The sequence below is a fragment of the Macrotis lagotis genome, chromosome 1, assembly GCF_037893015.1.
Source record: "Macrotis lagotis isolate mMagLag1 chromosome 1, bilby.v1.9.chrom.fasta, whole genome shotgun sequence".
NCBI classification, from domain to species: Eukaryota; Metazoa; Chordata; class Mammalia; order Peramelemorphia; family Peramelidae; genus Macrotis; species Macrotis lagotis.
Genome location: NC_133658.1, coordinates 908,197,013 through 908,210,504, shown reverse-complemented (window position 1 = coordinate 908,210,504; position 13,492 = coordinate 908,197,013). Strand labels below are relative to the sequence as shown.

The 13,492-nt window shown below is 53.2% G+C and overlaps 1 protein-coding gene across 5 annotated transcripts in view; it reads right to left on the bottom strand.

Annotated features, from left to right (window-relative positions):
- Positions 1 to 7,889, bottom strand: part of POU2F2 (POU class 2 homeobox 2) — a 64,988-nt gene extending 57,099 nt beyond the window's left edge. The window contains exon 1 of one of the 5 annotated variants that reach the window (XM_074219394.1): positions 7,683 to 7,889. In XM_074219394.1, the coding sequence (XP_074075495.1) occupies positions 7,683 to 7,719 (37 nt within the window). In that variant the 5' untranslated portion in view covers positions 7,720 to 7,889. The remainder of the gene's footprint in view (positions 1 to 7,682) is intronic. The other 4 variants (XM_074219400.1, XM_074219399.1, XM_074219401.1 and 1 more) reach the window with 4 other exon arrangements.
- Positions 7,890 to 13,492: the final 5,603 nt, after the last annotated feature.

Here is a 13,492-nt window from a genome sequence, read left to right as displayed (position 1 = left end):
AGCCTCCTGGGCATTACTACACAGGTCTCTTTGGTGGGCATAGGTCCCAGGCAAGGGTTTGGAGTGGATAAGAGCTCCTCCATCAGATCTCTGCCATACAATATAGTAAGCCTACCTGGGACAGAAAAGCACTGGCTTTTTTTGGGGGGGGGAGATTCTCAGATGCAGGCCAATCAGAACTCTTCTCTATGGAGTAAATAGACTCTTTTACAAGAGTTGGCATCCTATGGTCAACAGGACAAGTCCAGCCTGAAGCCCATGAGTTTAAAATGTTTTTTAAATTTTAAAATACAATAAAACTTTATTTAAGATACAACAAAAAACATTTATTTATTTATTTAAACCATATAAAAACAGATAACAGTCAAATCTATCCCTTAGTTTGCTGACCCCTGTTCTAATAATTCTGGCATCCAGGAGTTGGTGGGTCACTCCTTCCTTTGTGATTTCTATCCTCATGGAGTGGACAGGTGCAGAGCAGTGTAAGAGTTAGTCTTTTGACTCCTATCCATATGTGTCCACCTGTGTTTCAACAGAAGACTTAATTTAAGATCAAAAAGCTAGAAGGGTCCTTAGCACACAGATCACAGAACCAAAAAATTGAGATGCTTTTTGGAACATAGACCAAAGATGGAAAGGATCATAGGCTCCTAGATTTTAGCAGGGACCTTAGACAGCACATGTACAACTTCCTCATTTTACATACAAGGAAATTGAGGAACAGGCCCAGGGTCTTACAGGTAGCATGAGGAAGGATTTAAAAGAAAGGTCCCAGGTGGGAAAGAGACCTGTTCTCCTTGAAGAGCTCCATACCCAGTCCCGTTCCTTCCACTTGAAAAAAATGACTCTGACCTTCAGCTTAAATCTGTTGGAGTCTTCCTGACTTTACAAGTCCAACATTCTCTCCACTATACCACACTACCTTTCAAAAGGATCTTAAGAGACTACTTAGTCCCATCCCTAATTGTACAGGAAAGGAAAGGCAGATCCTGAGAGAGGAAAACATTGATCCAATACATAACTTTGAGTCTTCTGACTCCAAACACAAGTGCACATGGAAGACGGGTTTAAAATGGTGGGATATCAGGGTAAAGGGGACCTTAGAAACCATCCCATGAGGTCCTTTATTGACAGAGAAAGGACCTTTATATTACAAATAAGGAAACTGAGACAGTAAGGTCAGTGGGGGGAAATGACATCCAGGAAGCAAGTGACCAAGCTGGGATTCAAACCCAAATCTCTGGTCTCTAGGCCCACCAGAGTCTATTTATTCCATATAGAGTCTATAATATCTCTCTCTTGACCATCAGGTTTAGTCCAAACTCTTCACCCTAGCATTTGAGGTCTCTATGGTCCATTTCTAGCTAGCCTCCCAATTCCCTGAATTTTTCTGGGCCTATCTCTGCCCCCAAGCACCTTTCTCTTAATTGACCCAAATCCCAAAGTCCCAGATCTAGTGCAACTTCCTTTAGGAAGGTTGTCCTAATAGTCAGAGGCCTGTGGCAACTTAGGCAAGGACTTTCTGTCAGATAGGACTGCTGAATGAGAATATTAGGGGGTTGGCCTGAAGGTAGGCATAAAAGAAAACTCTGGCTTGCCCTCACACCGAGGAATCTCAGACCTAGGTCAGCCTGAACTATTCTCTACTCCCACTTGTATTAATCTGTAACCCAGATATGTAGGAAATGAAGGCTGGCACTTCTGACCCCTTCCCTCACCCTGAAGCAGGAAGAGGGACCTCCCAAGACTGAACCCCAGGCCCAGCTTCTCTCTAATGAATCATATTGCACAGAGAGATAGAACCAGAAGCTGAAAGAGATGAGAGGTAGTGGGAGAAGAAAATGAGAAATACAGGGAAGAAAGAAACAGGAGACAGAGGGCTATAGAGAGACAAACAGAGATATATGAAAAAGAGGGAGAAGGAAGAGAAAGAACCAAGAAGCCAGGAGACAAGAGACACAAAGAAAGAAAAGAGAAACAGCTCTGCTGGGGGAAGTAGATATATATTACTTAGATAGGCCCTCATCTCCTGGCTGTGGACGTAATGTTCTGGTGCACTTCTGCACCAACAGACATCTTGGCCATTTGTAATGAAACCTCAACCCAAAAGAAGAGGAATGGATAGTCTTATTAAACCAGCCTCCCCTACCCTATAAGAAGGCTACACAAGCGCTGGAGAGGCAAAGGAGAGAAGATTCCTTCTTTCTGCCTTACTCTAAAACATTCTGGGGTATAGACCTAGTCAAGTAGGGGTGTGGGGAACAAGTCAAAGTGCCCTGAGCCTAGGGTTCCTTACCAGGCCCACTGGTCTGTTTCCCTTTCGACTTGGTGTCTGATAGTATAGAATCAGTGTGGAGGTGATGATGAGAGGACAGGGTGTCACATGGGAGAGAAGTACTCCAACCCTGGCCCCAAATTTTGAAGGTAGAAGAAATAAGGGACACTTCTAGCCAGGCCTAACCTCTCCCCTTCCCATTCAGCTTAAGACTACCTACAAATTAATCCCCTAGCTTTGGACCTCAGCCATCTCAACTGAGATCCCAAGTTGAGCAGAGGGGTTGGATCAAATGAGATGCAATGTAACTAAATCCCATGATTCTGTGAGCACATAAACTCAGGAAACAATTAAAGGAAGTTATCTCTTGGCAAGTAGAGAGAGATATGCTAGTGCCAGTCATGAGTGAAGTCTTGGGCAGGTGGCTGGCTGGCTAAGGGGGAGCTGGAGCTCACACCTTCCTGGATGATGAGGGGAAAAGGCAGAAGATTGCAAGGATCCAGGTTCAATCTGGTTCTCACTGGCCTTGAGATTGCTGTAGTAACTAACCATGTGGTATTGGACAAGCCCCTGCCAGGGGTTTAGTCAACTTTCCTCCATTTATACAATTGGAAGAAAAGTCCTCACCCACTCTTACTTCCAGGGCCAGGCGAGAAACAGAGTAGATGGGATAGAGATGAAAGGCTTTTGAAAGCGAGCCCAGGGGAAAGAAGGTGGCTAGGCAGAGCAGGGAAGAAGACAGACCTGAAGCAGGGCCTGTAGAATCATTGAACATCAGAGAATTCTAGAACATCAAATTGGAAAGGGCCTTTAGAACATAGAACAATAATATTATAGCTATTATTAGAACACAAAACTTAGAATGTCAGAGATAGGAGACATCTTAGATCAAGGAAAGGCAGAGCTGGAAAGGACCTTAGAACAGGGAATGGTAGAACTTTGAGGAGTCTCAGAACAGGGAATGGCAGAGTCGGGAAGGACCTCAGATCAGGGAAAGGCAGAGCTGAGAGGGACCTTAAGATCAGGGAATGGGAGAGCTGGGAGGGTCCTTAGATCAGGGAATGGGAGAGCTGAGAGGGATCTTAGAACAGGGAATGGCAGAGATGGGAGGGTCCTTAGATCAGGGAATGGGAGAGCTGGGAGAAAACTTGGATGGAAGGTCACACAGGAATGAAGTTCCAAAGCCCTGTTGTATTTTGATGGTGCAGCCATGGGAAAGGATGATTGGGCAGCTCTCATTGTGCCCCTGAGAACAAGGCTTGGTGGGAATCTCCCACATTTTACAAAGGAGATAGAGAGGGGGACTGGTGTGGGCAGATATCATGAGAGTCAACAAAAGTAGAGGCATCTCTCTTCACATCAGAAACAGGGAACCAGGGGGAAGTTGGGGTATACCAGCAGTCCCCAGAATTGTGCAGGATGCTACATCTGCCCAAGGGCTTGGAATACACCTTTGTGTGGCACACTCATGGACACACGGGAACATACACTGGGTCCACAGATCCAAATTAAGCACATGTGTGACTTTTGCAGGCCTGGCACATGTATGTCCACCTCTTTTACTTGCTCTCGGGGAAACTCAGCCTTAGATGCAGCCCAGATGTCCAGAATCCCAACCCAGACACACAGATGTACACACACACACACACACACACACACACACACACACACACACACAGGATACACACACTCATCGGTTGTCAGAGATTCAAAAGCAGTCATGTGTGCAGTACATGTTGTGTCTGTGTATGTCTCTCAAACATACACACACATTCAGAGAGATACACCAAGTCCCTCCTCTATACCCGTCATTCCTTTCACACAAACACAGTGGAAAAACCTGCCCTTGGACCCGTCATGCCCACAGAACAGAGATCTTGGTTTATAACTACCAACAGCCGCCAGCAGCCTCCCCCCCTCCTGACCCACCTCTCATCCCCCACCACACACACACACTACCCACTCTCCTGAGCCTCCTAGAATCCTGGCCTCAGACTCACAGGTCTTCCGATGGGTACTGTGATCCCTACACAAATACTGGGTCTTTCTCAGGACACCCAGTCATTTCCTCTGGAGAGGAAGGCTCTGCAGACCCTTGGATTAAAGCTGGGTCCCTTTGGAGGAGCCAGCCGAGCTGGCTGACACAGGCTCAGTGGCCCCAGATAACAGCTCTCTTTACAATGCCTCTTAGCTGGCTCTTTCCAAATTAACCCACTTGCCCCCTGGAGATAGCTAACTTTCCCCCGGAACCCCATTAGCATATCTGCCTGCCCTGCATTTGAATCAGCACCCCCCCCCCAGGCTCTTGATAGGGTTAAGTCCATATGACTAAGAACCCCTTCTTGAATCTCTCTCTCTTCGCCATGACCCCAAAGCCTGCCATAGCGGCTGAAGGGTGACAAGCCGACTTGTATGTGAATCTTCTGGCCTCAAATCCCTGAGATCATTTCCCTACTGATGCCTAAGTGGGAGCCTCCACCCCCTTATTTCCTCACATCCCAACTAAGATTCAGACTGGGAATAGCCCCAGACCCCTGTGGTTCATCTTAGCCTCTAGAAAGGGATGCAGAATTCATTTGTAAACCCCCAGTAGGACACAGCCACTGCCCCATAATCCTAAACTGATTTCTCTGTATCTGGGAATCCCCTTTTCCCTGTACCCCTGTGGCCCAGCCCATCTTCTGGAAGAGAATGAGCAACTTCATGGCCCCCTCATCCCCCAAACCCTGAATTCATACCGTATATGTGAACCCCCTCTGTAATCTGTGTTCTCTTAGGCCACCTGGCCTTGGTTTAAAGAGGAACCGGTGCTTTTTCCTGGAACCCCTTCTGGCTAGCTTGGTTTCTCATTGGGGATGAGCTAGTTCCCATAAATATCAGACAAATGCCCCAGGGAAAGGATCCGAGCAAGTGGTCCTTACCCAAAGGAAGTGGGGTCTTGGGCTATGCCCTCTTGTCCAAGGCCCAGGGCGGCAACAGTCCAAAGGGCAGGCATGACAGAGCCTGGGGCACATTCAGAGAAGGGCTAGGGCAATGTCATGGGCTTTATCTATCAATCACCCTCACAAGATGGTTTGAGGTGGGGGTGGGGGGTCAGAGGGAGAGGAAACAGGAGAAAAGAGGAGAGAAGAAAGAGGGGGAATAAAAGGGGAAGAGATTAACCATCAGGAGGGAGGGGAGAGGGAGAAAGAGAGAAGAGACACAGAGAGACAGAGACAAAAAGTCTGAGGAAATGAGAATAGGGAGACAGAGGCTGAGTGATAGAAAGGAAAGAGCTTGAAATAATGAGGAAAAAAGAGATTTGGGTGTGTGTATGGAGAGAGAGAGAGAGAGAGAGAGAGAGAGAGAGAGAGAGAGAGAGAGAGAGAGAGAGAGAGAGAGAGAGAGAGAGAGAAAGAGAGAGAGGAAGAAGGAGGAGGAGGAGGAGGAGGAAAAGGAAGAAGAGATAGGGAAAGAGGGGGAAGGGAGGGGAGAGAAGGGGAAGGAAGAAGAGGGGAGGAGAGGAGAGGAAAGAAGAGGAAAGGAGAATAGGGGAGAGGAGGGGAAACTGCAGTGATTGGAGGTGGTGGGAACAGTAAGGAAGAGAGGAAAGGGGATGGGGAGAAGAAAGCGGAGCTAAGAACGAAGCTAAAGAAAAAGGGGTGACACAAAGAGGGATCGAGAAGGGATGATCTCAAGGCAGAGGAGGGAGGAGAACCGTCGGGGAGGGAATGTGACCAGGCCCTGGCCAGGCTGACCAAGAACTTTTCACTTCTTCTTCTGGACAAAGGGACTCCCTCCCCCAGACACCACCTCCATTAATAGGTAGCCCCCCCCCCCCCCCCACCAAGACTGCTCTGGCTCCCAAATTCCAGAAACCTTTCTTTCCCCCTTCACCTGTATTTTTCCCCACAGCTACCACAACTCCCCTTCCTGTCCCCTCCATCTCATTCTTTCCAGTCCCCACCCCCTCCTTTCCTCTATCAGCAAACACACCTAAAAGGGCTTCCGAGTCCGACTCGGATAATGCCCCCCATACACACACATGTCCACACATTCATGATGCCCCTGAGATGAGGCAGACGCAGCCCGAAGAGCCTGGGAACGTCCCTTCACACGCGGCTCAGATACCCCCTACTCCCTGGCTAACTCCCTGGCACCCCCCACACACCTGGCTTCACGTCGCACCCCACCTGCCCCTCGCCTTCCCCACATTCCCCCTCACACACCCTTGGTCACACAAATCCCAAGCTTTCCTCGCACACCTCCACCCCCTCGGAACACCTTCATTATGCTCCGACTGACCCCTTGTACACCTTGCTACCCCCTCCTACACCCCTGAACAGCCCGAGTGCACACTCACCCAGCCCCCACCTCCCCTGCCATCCTCATACTTTTCATCCATCAGGTAAAAGGGGGGAAAAGTCCCACACATCCCCCCTCATGAATATTCCTGTTCAACAGAAAGCAGCGGCCGCCCCCCCAAACACACACATACCTCGGGACTTGGTGCCTGTTTCAAGGCAGCACCCCCTCACAGATGGCCATGACACACACACACACACACACACACACACACACACATGCACACACACACACACACACGCACACACACATTTCTGGGAACGGCAGACGGCCCCCTCCATCTCCTCTGATATTCTCATTTAAAAAAAAAACCCACATTCCCCCCCAGTCGGATTCCAAACGCATTTATTAAGCGCCCACTCAGTCCGGGGGCCCCCGCGCCGGGAGCGGCCGGCCGGGGGCTCGGGGCTCGGCTCAGTCCGCCGGGGAGCAGCCCGGACCCCCCCGCATCCTCCCCCCGGACCCCCTCCATTCCGGGGCGCCCCCAGCCCCCGCTCTCCGCGTCCCCCCCCGGCTCCTCGCCCTCACCCCGGGATTCCTCGGGAATCGGGGTCTCGGGGCCCCCCCGCCGGGGGGCAGTCGGGCGCGGGGCCCCCGGGGCCGGGGCCCCATCTCTTTCTTCTCCGGTCCGGCCCGGGCTCGGCGGCGTCCAGCCCGGCCCGGCCGGGGGGGGGGGGCGGCCCCCGATGCCCCCTCCCCCCGGCGCCTCTTTCTTCTGCCCCCCGGCCCCGCCCGCCTCTCGGGCCCCGGGCCCCCCGCGGCGGCCGGCCGGGGCGCGCGGGCTGGGCCGGGGGGCGGCGGAGCCCGGCTCCCGGCCCGGCGCCCGGCTCGGCTCTCCGCCGCGGGGCCGCGCGGCCGCACGAAGCCCGCGCGGCAATCAATAAAGCGCGGCGCAGATTATGCAAAGCGCCGCTATTAATATGCAAAGTTTTAAAGATTTTTAACTGGAGCGGGGGGGGGCGGCGCGCGGGCAGGGGCGCCGGGGCGCGGGAGGGGGAGGAGGAGCAGGCGGAGGGGAGGAGGCGGAGGAGGGGGGCCGCGGCGAGGGGAGGGCGCGCCTCACCTCTAGCTCCATCGGTAGGCGCCGCTGTCTCCGCCATGCGCGTCAGCTGCCCGGCTCAGAGGGGCTGGCTGAGCCGCCGCCGCCGCCGGCCCCCCGCTCCCGCTCCCGCTCGCTGCCTGCTCCTCGGGCTGCTCCCGCCTCTGCCGCTGCCGCTGCTGCTGCTGCGCCCGCCCTCGCTCCTCCTCGCCCGGCCCCGCTCGGCGGCGGCGCGAGCCCAGGCGCGCGCCATCCCCGGCTCTCCCCCACCTTGTCCCCATGGCAACCCCGAGCCCAAGGATGCTCAGGGAGGGGGGAGGAGCAGGCGGCCGAGGGGGGCGGGGAGGGAGCGGGCGGCCGGGCAGCGCCGCGCGCCCCCTGCAGGCCGGAGAGGGGGGCGCCGCCGGGGAGCCGCGGCGGCCGGCGGCGGGGGGGGGGGGGGGCGGGCGCCCCCCCGGGGGCTGGGGCGGGGCGGGCGGGGAGCCCCGGGGACGTGGGGGGAGGGCAGGGGGGGGCCAAGGATGGCGCGAAGAGGAGGGGCGGGGGGCGGGGGGCCGGGGGGCAGGGGGCCATCCCAGGGAGGTGTGGGGAGAGCAGGGCACCGTCCCCCTGGAGGCAGGAGCACCAAGGATGGAGCGAAGAGGAAAGGGCAGTAGAAGAGACAGGTGGACCTCTCAGGGAGGCATTTGGCCAGGAAGGGGCAAGTGGGCAGGAGGGGCAGGGGGGCGGGAGGGGCCAGGTGGCCATCCCAGGGAGGTGTGGGGAGAGCAGGGCACCGTCCCCCTGGAGGCAGGAGCTGGGGGGGGGTAAGGACCGAGGATGGCGTGAACAGGAGGGGGCAAGTGGGCAGGAGGGGCAGGAGGGGCAGGGGGGCGGGAGGGGCCAGGTGGCCATCCCAGGGAGGTGTGGGGAGAGCAGGGCACCGTCCCCCTGGAGGCAGGAGCTGGGGGGGGGGGGGTAAGGACCGAGGATGGCGTGAACAGGAGGGGGCAAGGGAAGCCCCAGGGAGGTATGTGGCAGGCAGGGTGATGCACCCCCTGAAGGCAGGAGGGACAGAGGCGAGTAAGGACCGAGCATGGCGTGAAGAGGAAGGGGCTATAGAAAAGGGAGAGGCAAATGGGCAGGAGGGGCAAGTGAAAGCCCCGGGGAGGTACGTGGAGGGCAGAATTATACCCCCCCGAAGGCGGGAGAGGGGGGATGAATAAGTACCAAGGATGGAGTGACGAGGAGGGGGCAGCAGAATAGGGGAGGCAGGTGGACAAGAGGGGCCAGTGGGCAGGAGGGGACAAGGGACGAGGGGGCGGCGGAAGCCCCAGGGAGGTATGTGGAGATCAGGGTACTGCACCCCCCGAAGACAGGAGCTGGGGGAGAGGGAGAACCAAAGATGGAGTGAAGGGGGGCTGGAGAAGAGGCAGGTGAAGTCTCAGGGAGGCAGGTGGAGCTGCGCCCCCTGCAGGCAAGCGTGGGGAAGTGCGCGGAAGACGCCGATGGACCACAGCCGAGAAAGCCAAGCATCCCGGCCAGCCAAGAAGCCCGAGGGGAAGATGGCACCCCAAGAAAACCGGTGGAGAGGGAAGGCCCCGTTCCCCCTGCAGGGCACGTGAGGAAGTGCTGGGGTGGGGACAAGGACAGCTTGGGGAGCGGCGGGGGAGAGCCAGGACAGAAGCAGGCAGCCCGGCTGGAGAGGAGGGCCGGCGGACAAGAGCGGATGGGGCGAGCCGACTGAAGAGGGCAGAAAGTCACCGAGAGGCGGGCAGCAGCGAGCAGAGGGAACCCCGGGGAAGCAGATGGAGGGGAGCGTGCGCCCCCGAGGATCCATCGGGGAAGGGCGCAGGCTGGAGAGGCGGCCAGGGGGAGCCCCGGGGAGGCAGGTGGAAGGGGGGAGCCGCACCACGAGCGGACAAGAGGAGGGGGCAGGTGGAGACGCCTATGAGGCAGGGGGAGGGCAGGGCACTGCAACCCCTCCTGGCTGGAGCTGCGGAGTTCAGAGGGGGCGAGGATGGGGAACCGAGGAAAGAAAGCCGGGTCCGCCAGAGGGAAGAGGCAAGTGGACAAGAGGGGACAGGTGGATGTGGGGCTGTGCCCCCCTGGAGGCTAGAGTGAGGGTGTGAAGAGGGGCGGAGGAGAGCCAAGGGCAAGGAGAGGCAGGTGGCGGGGAGAGGGTGTCCCCCACTCACAGTCCGACGTGAAGCTGAGAGAGGGCGAGGATGGAGAGAAGAGGGAGGGGGAAGTAGAGCAAACAGGGCTGAGGGCTGAGTGGGAGAGTCAAGGAGAGCCTCGAAAGGATGGGCATCCTTAGGGAAGGGAGCCAAGTGAGGGGCAGGCTGGAGGGCAGACTGCACAGGGTGGTGTAGACTGGGGGCCTGGGCTGGGGCGGAGGAGTGGGAAGGAAGGCATCCCCCTCAGGGACTTTAGGAGAGGTCCTAGTGAAGAAAGGGGTTCACTGATCCAAAGGCACAACAGATGTCTCTTGGGCCCCTGGGGAGCTGGGAAACTAGAAAGTCTTTGAAGTCATCTTCCAGATGATGAAACTGAGGATGAAACAGGGGTGGAATGGATTTACCCAGGAAGAATACAAGATGTTTCCAACTCTTCATTTTACACATAAGATAAACTGAGGCAGAGAGGTGACTTGCCCAAGGTCACAGGTAGTAAGTGGCAGAGATGGACTTGAAATTCCTAACTCTAGGGCTGTTTTCCCCAGTTGCCAGTTTATTTCCCATTGGGGAGGATTCTGGACACAACCTGCCTATATTTGGGGGGTGGAATTGCAGCTCCAACACACTTCTGAACAACAAATGACTATATAGTAGTTTACATGTATATATGTGGGCAGCTAGGTAGCACAGTGGATAGAGCACCAGCCCTGGAGTCAGGAGGACCTGGGTTCAAATCTGTCCTCAGACACTTAATAATGACCTAGCTGTGAGGCCTTGGGCAAGCCACTTAACCCCATTGCCTTGCAAAAACCTTTTAAAAAACCCCAACAAATACATGTATATGTGTGCAGAACCCCTGGGAAATGTCTGGACCACAGAAGATTTGGAATCAGAAGCTTGGAGGTGGTCAAAAGAGAGGGAGTCAGGCAGGAAGCAGGTAGACCATTCCTAGTTTCCATTATTCTTGGTGCATCTGTAACTTCTGCCAAATCCCTTTTTTCTTAGCCTTGGTTGCCTTCTCTGGAAATAGATTTGAACTCAGGTCCTCCTGACTCCAGGGCTGGTGCTCTATCCACTGTGCCACCTAGAAGCCCCTCTTTGGGTTTTTTTAAAATTTTCTTTTGTTTGTGACTTGCCCAGTGTCTAAGACTAGACTTGAAGATGTCTTCCTAACTCCAGGTCCAGCCCTCTATGCTGTCCAAGCTCACAAAAGGGATAGTCTCTTATGCTATTAAGGAAAAGATGGTGAGATAAGGGCTGAACAAAACTACAGTTGGTGGATTTGGAACCAGAAGAGTGGCTGCTTCCAAAGACTAGGCATGAGTGACTTGATGTCATTTAGGGAGGTCCCCAGGGATCTGTATTAAGGCCTGTGCTGCTTATCTTTCCTTTTTGAGGCTTGTTGATATTGTTTTGTCCTTCATTCTTAAAGAAGACCACCACATTAGGGAGGTGATGAAAAGGACAAACCCATGAATTGGATTTGAATGGGGGGGTGCTGTGCTAAGTCACCAGCCTCACTTTCTCCTCTGGATTCATCTGGGTCCAGTGACCAGATATGGATCAGGATGCCTGGAGATGGCCCTGAATGGGAGGCAGTCAGGGTTAAGTGACTTGCCCAAGGTCACACAGCTAGGAGTGGCAAGTATCTGAGTGTAGATGTGAACTCCTGTCTTGCTGACTCCAAAGCTTATTGATAAAGGAAATAGAAGTGACTTAGCAAGTTTGCACACGGAACCAAGCTAGAAGACAATTAATAAATGGAATGATGAGGGTCAGGACCCAAAAAGATCCTGACAGACCAGAGTTCAATAGAGATAAATGTAAAAATCTTCCATTTGGGTTTAAAAAATCAACTTCACAAATAGAAGATGGGGGAGGGGGATACATGGACATACAGCACTTTGTGATGTTTTCCTGGCTCATAAACTCACCATCAGTCAACAATGTAATTGGGCAGCTACAAAAACAAATGCAATCTCAAGCTAGTTATTATCAATGAGCATAAATATTAATAATTATTAATAATAGACAACATTTCTATAGACTAGTAGCAGTCTGCCAGACAAGACCATTCAGGTGGCCAGGAGTTGGGTGGGGCGAAGGGGCAGGGAGAATGGGGAGGGGATGTTGGGAGGTAAGAAACGATTCTGGCTATCAGAGTGCAACTGGGGGCTGGCAGCCCAGCTTGGGAGAGAAAGCGGCTGGCCCCATGCTTGGGGCAGGAACTAGGAGATGGATAATGACCAGAAGGACTAGGATTTAGAGATGAAGTAGGAGAATGGAGAGCCAAGGAGAGCAATGGTCCAGGTCTGGATTAGGATGGAGGGAGAGCTGTTAGGGCTACGGTACAAGACTCGATTGCAATAAGGAAATGATGGGATGATACCATGGGGCAGTGAGCTTCTTGGGGACAGCATCCTTCTATGCCTCTGCTTCAGCAGTGGCCAGAATAGGTTGTTCAGTTGTGTTGACTCTTTGTAACCCCCTTTGGGGTTTTCTTGGCAGGGATTCTGGAGAGGTTTGCCATCTCTGCTCCAGCTCATGTTCAGATGAGGAAACTGAGGCAGGCAGGGTAAAGTGACTTGCCCAGGTCACCCAACTAGTATCTGAGGCTGCATTTGAACTCAGGTCCTCCTGACTCCAGGGTCAGTGTTCTATCCACTGCACCACCTAGCTGCCCCTAGAAATACTTTTTAATTTTTATTTTTTTTCTAATTACACGTAAAGGTAGCTTTCAACAATTACTTTTTGCTAGATTTTGCGTTCCACATTTTTCTCCCCTCTTCCCTTCCCTTTCCCTCCCCATAACAACAGCAAGTAATCCGATATAGGTTATGTATATACAACTATGTTAAACATATCTCCATGTTGGTGATGATGCTTTTCTTTTGTAAAAGATCAGGACCTCAGGGAGGTGATGCCATGACAAGTAAGTGATTGCATTTGGTGGGGGGGGGGGGGTGCTGTGCTAAGTCACCAGCCTCACTGCCTCCTCTGGAGCCTTCTGGTTCCAGTGGCCAGATATGAACCTGGACTGGAGATGGCTCTGGAAAAGAGAATCAGAGTGACTTGCTACTGGTCACACAGCTAGTAAGTGTCTGAGGTCAAATTTGAACTTGGGTCCTCCCAACTTGGAGCTTTACCCATTGCACCATCTAGTTGCCCCCAATATTATTTTTCCATATTAGCCAGGTTGTGAAATAAAAATCAAACAAAAGGGAAAAACTGTGAGAAAGAAAAAACATAAATTTTGAAAAGTGAAAATAGTATGCTTTGGTTTGTATTTAGGCTCTACAGATCGTTCTCTGGATGTGGATCGTTTTTTCCACCACAGGACTTTTAGAATTGTCTTTGATGGTTTCAACACACATTTTTAAAACAACAAAAACAAAAATGGAAATAAGGGAATTCCTGCCCTCAAGAAGCTTACATTCTACCAGAAGAAAACAGCATATAAAAAGCTATAGAAATATAAGATAAATACTAAGTGTTGGGAGATTCCAAAATGCAGAGTGAAAAGAAATAGTAAGGCCAGCTCCTGCTGTTCCTCCTGGGTTTATTAATCAGGTTCCCCATCTCAGCCCAGGGAGATCAAGAACTTTGGAAATCGCTGGCCCAGATAGAAGTGACTTAGCCAGGCTCTCTGGACTGGCAAGCAGAGTGGCTGGAAGT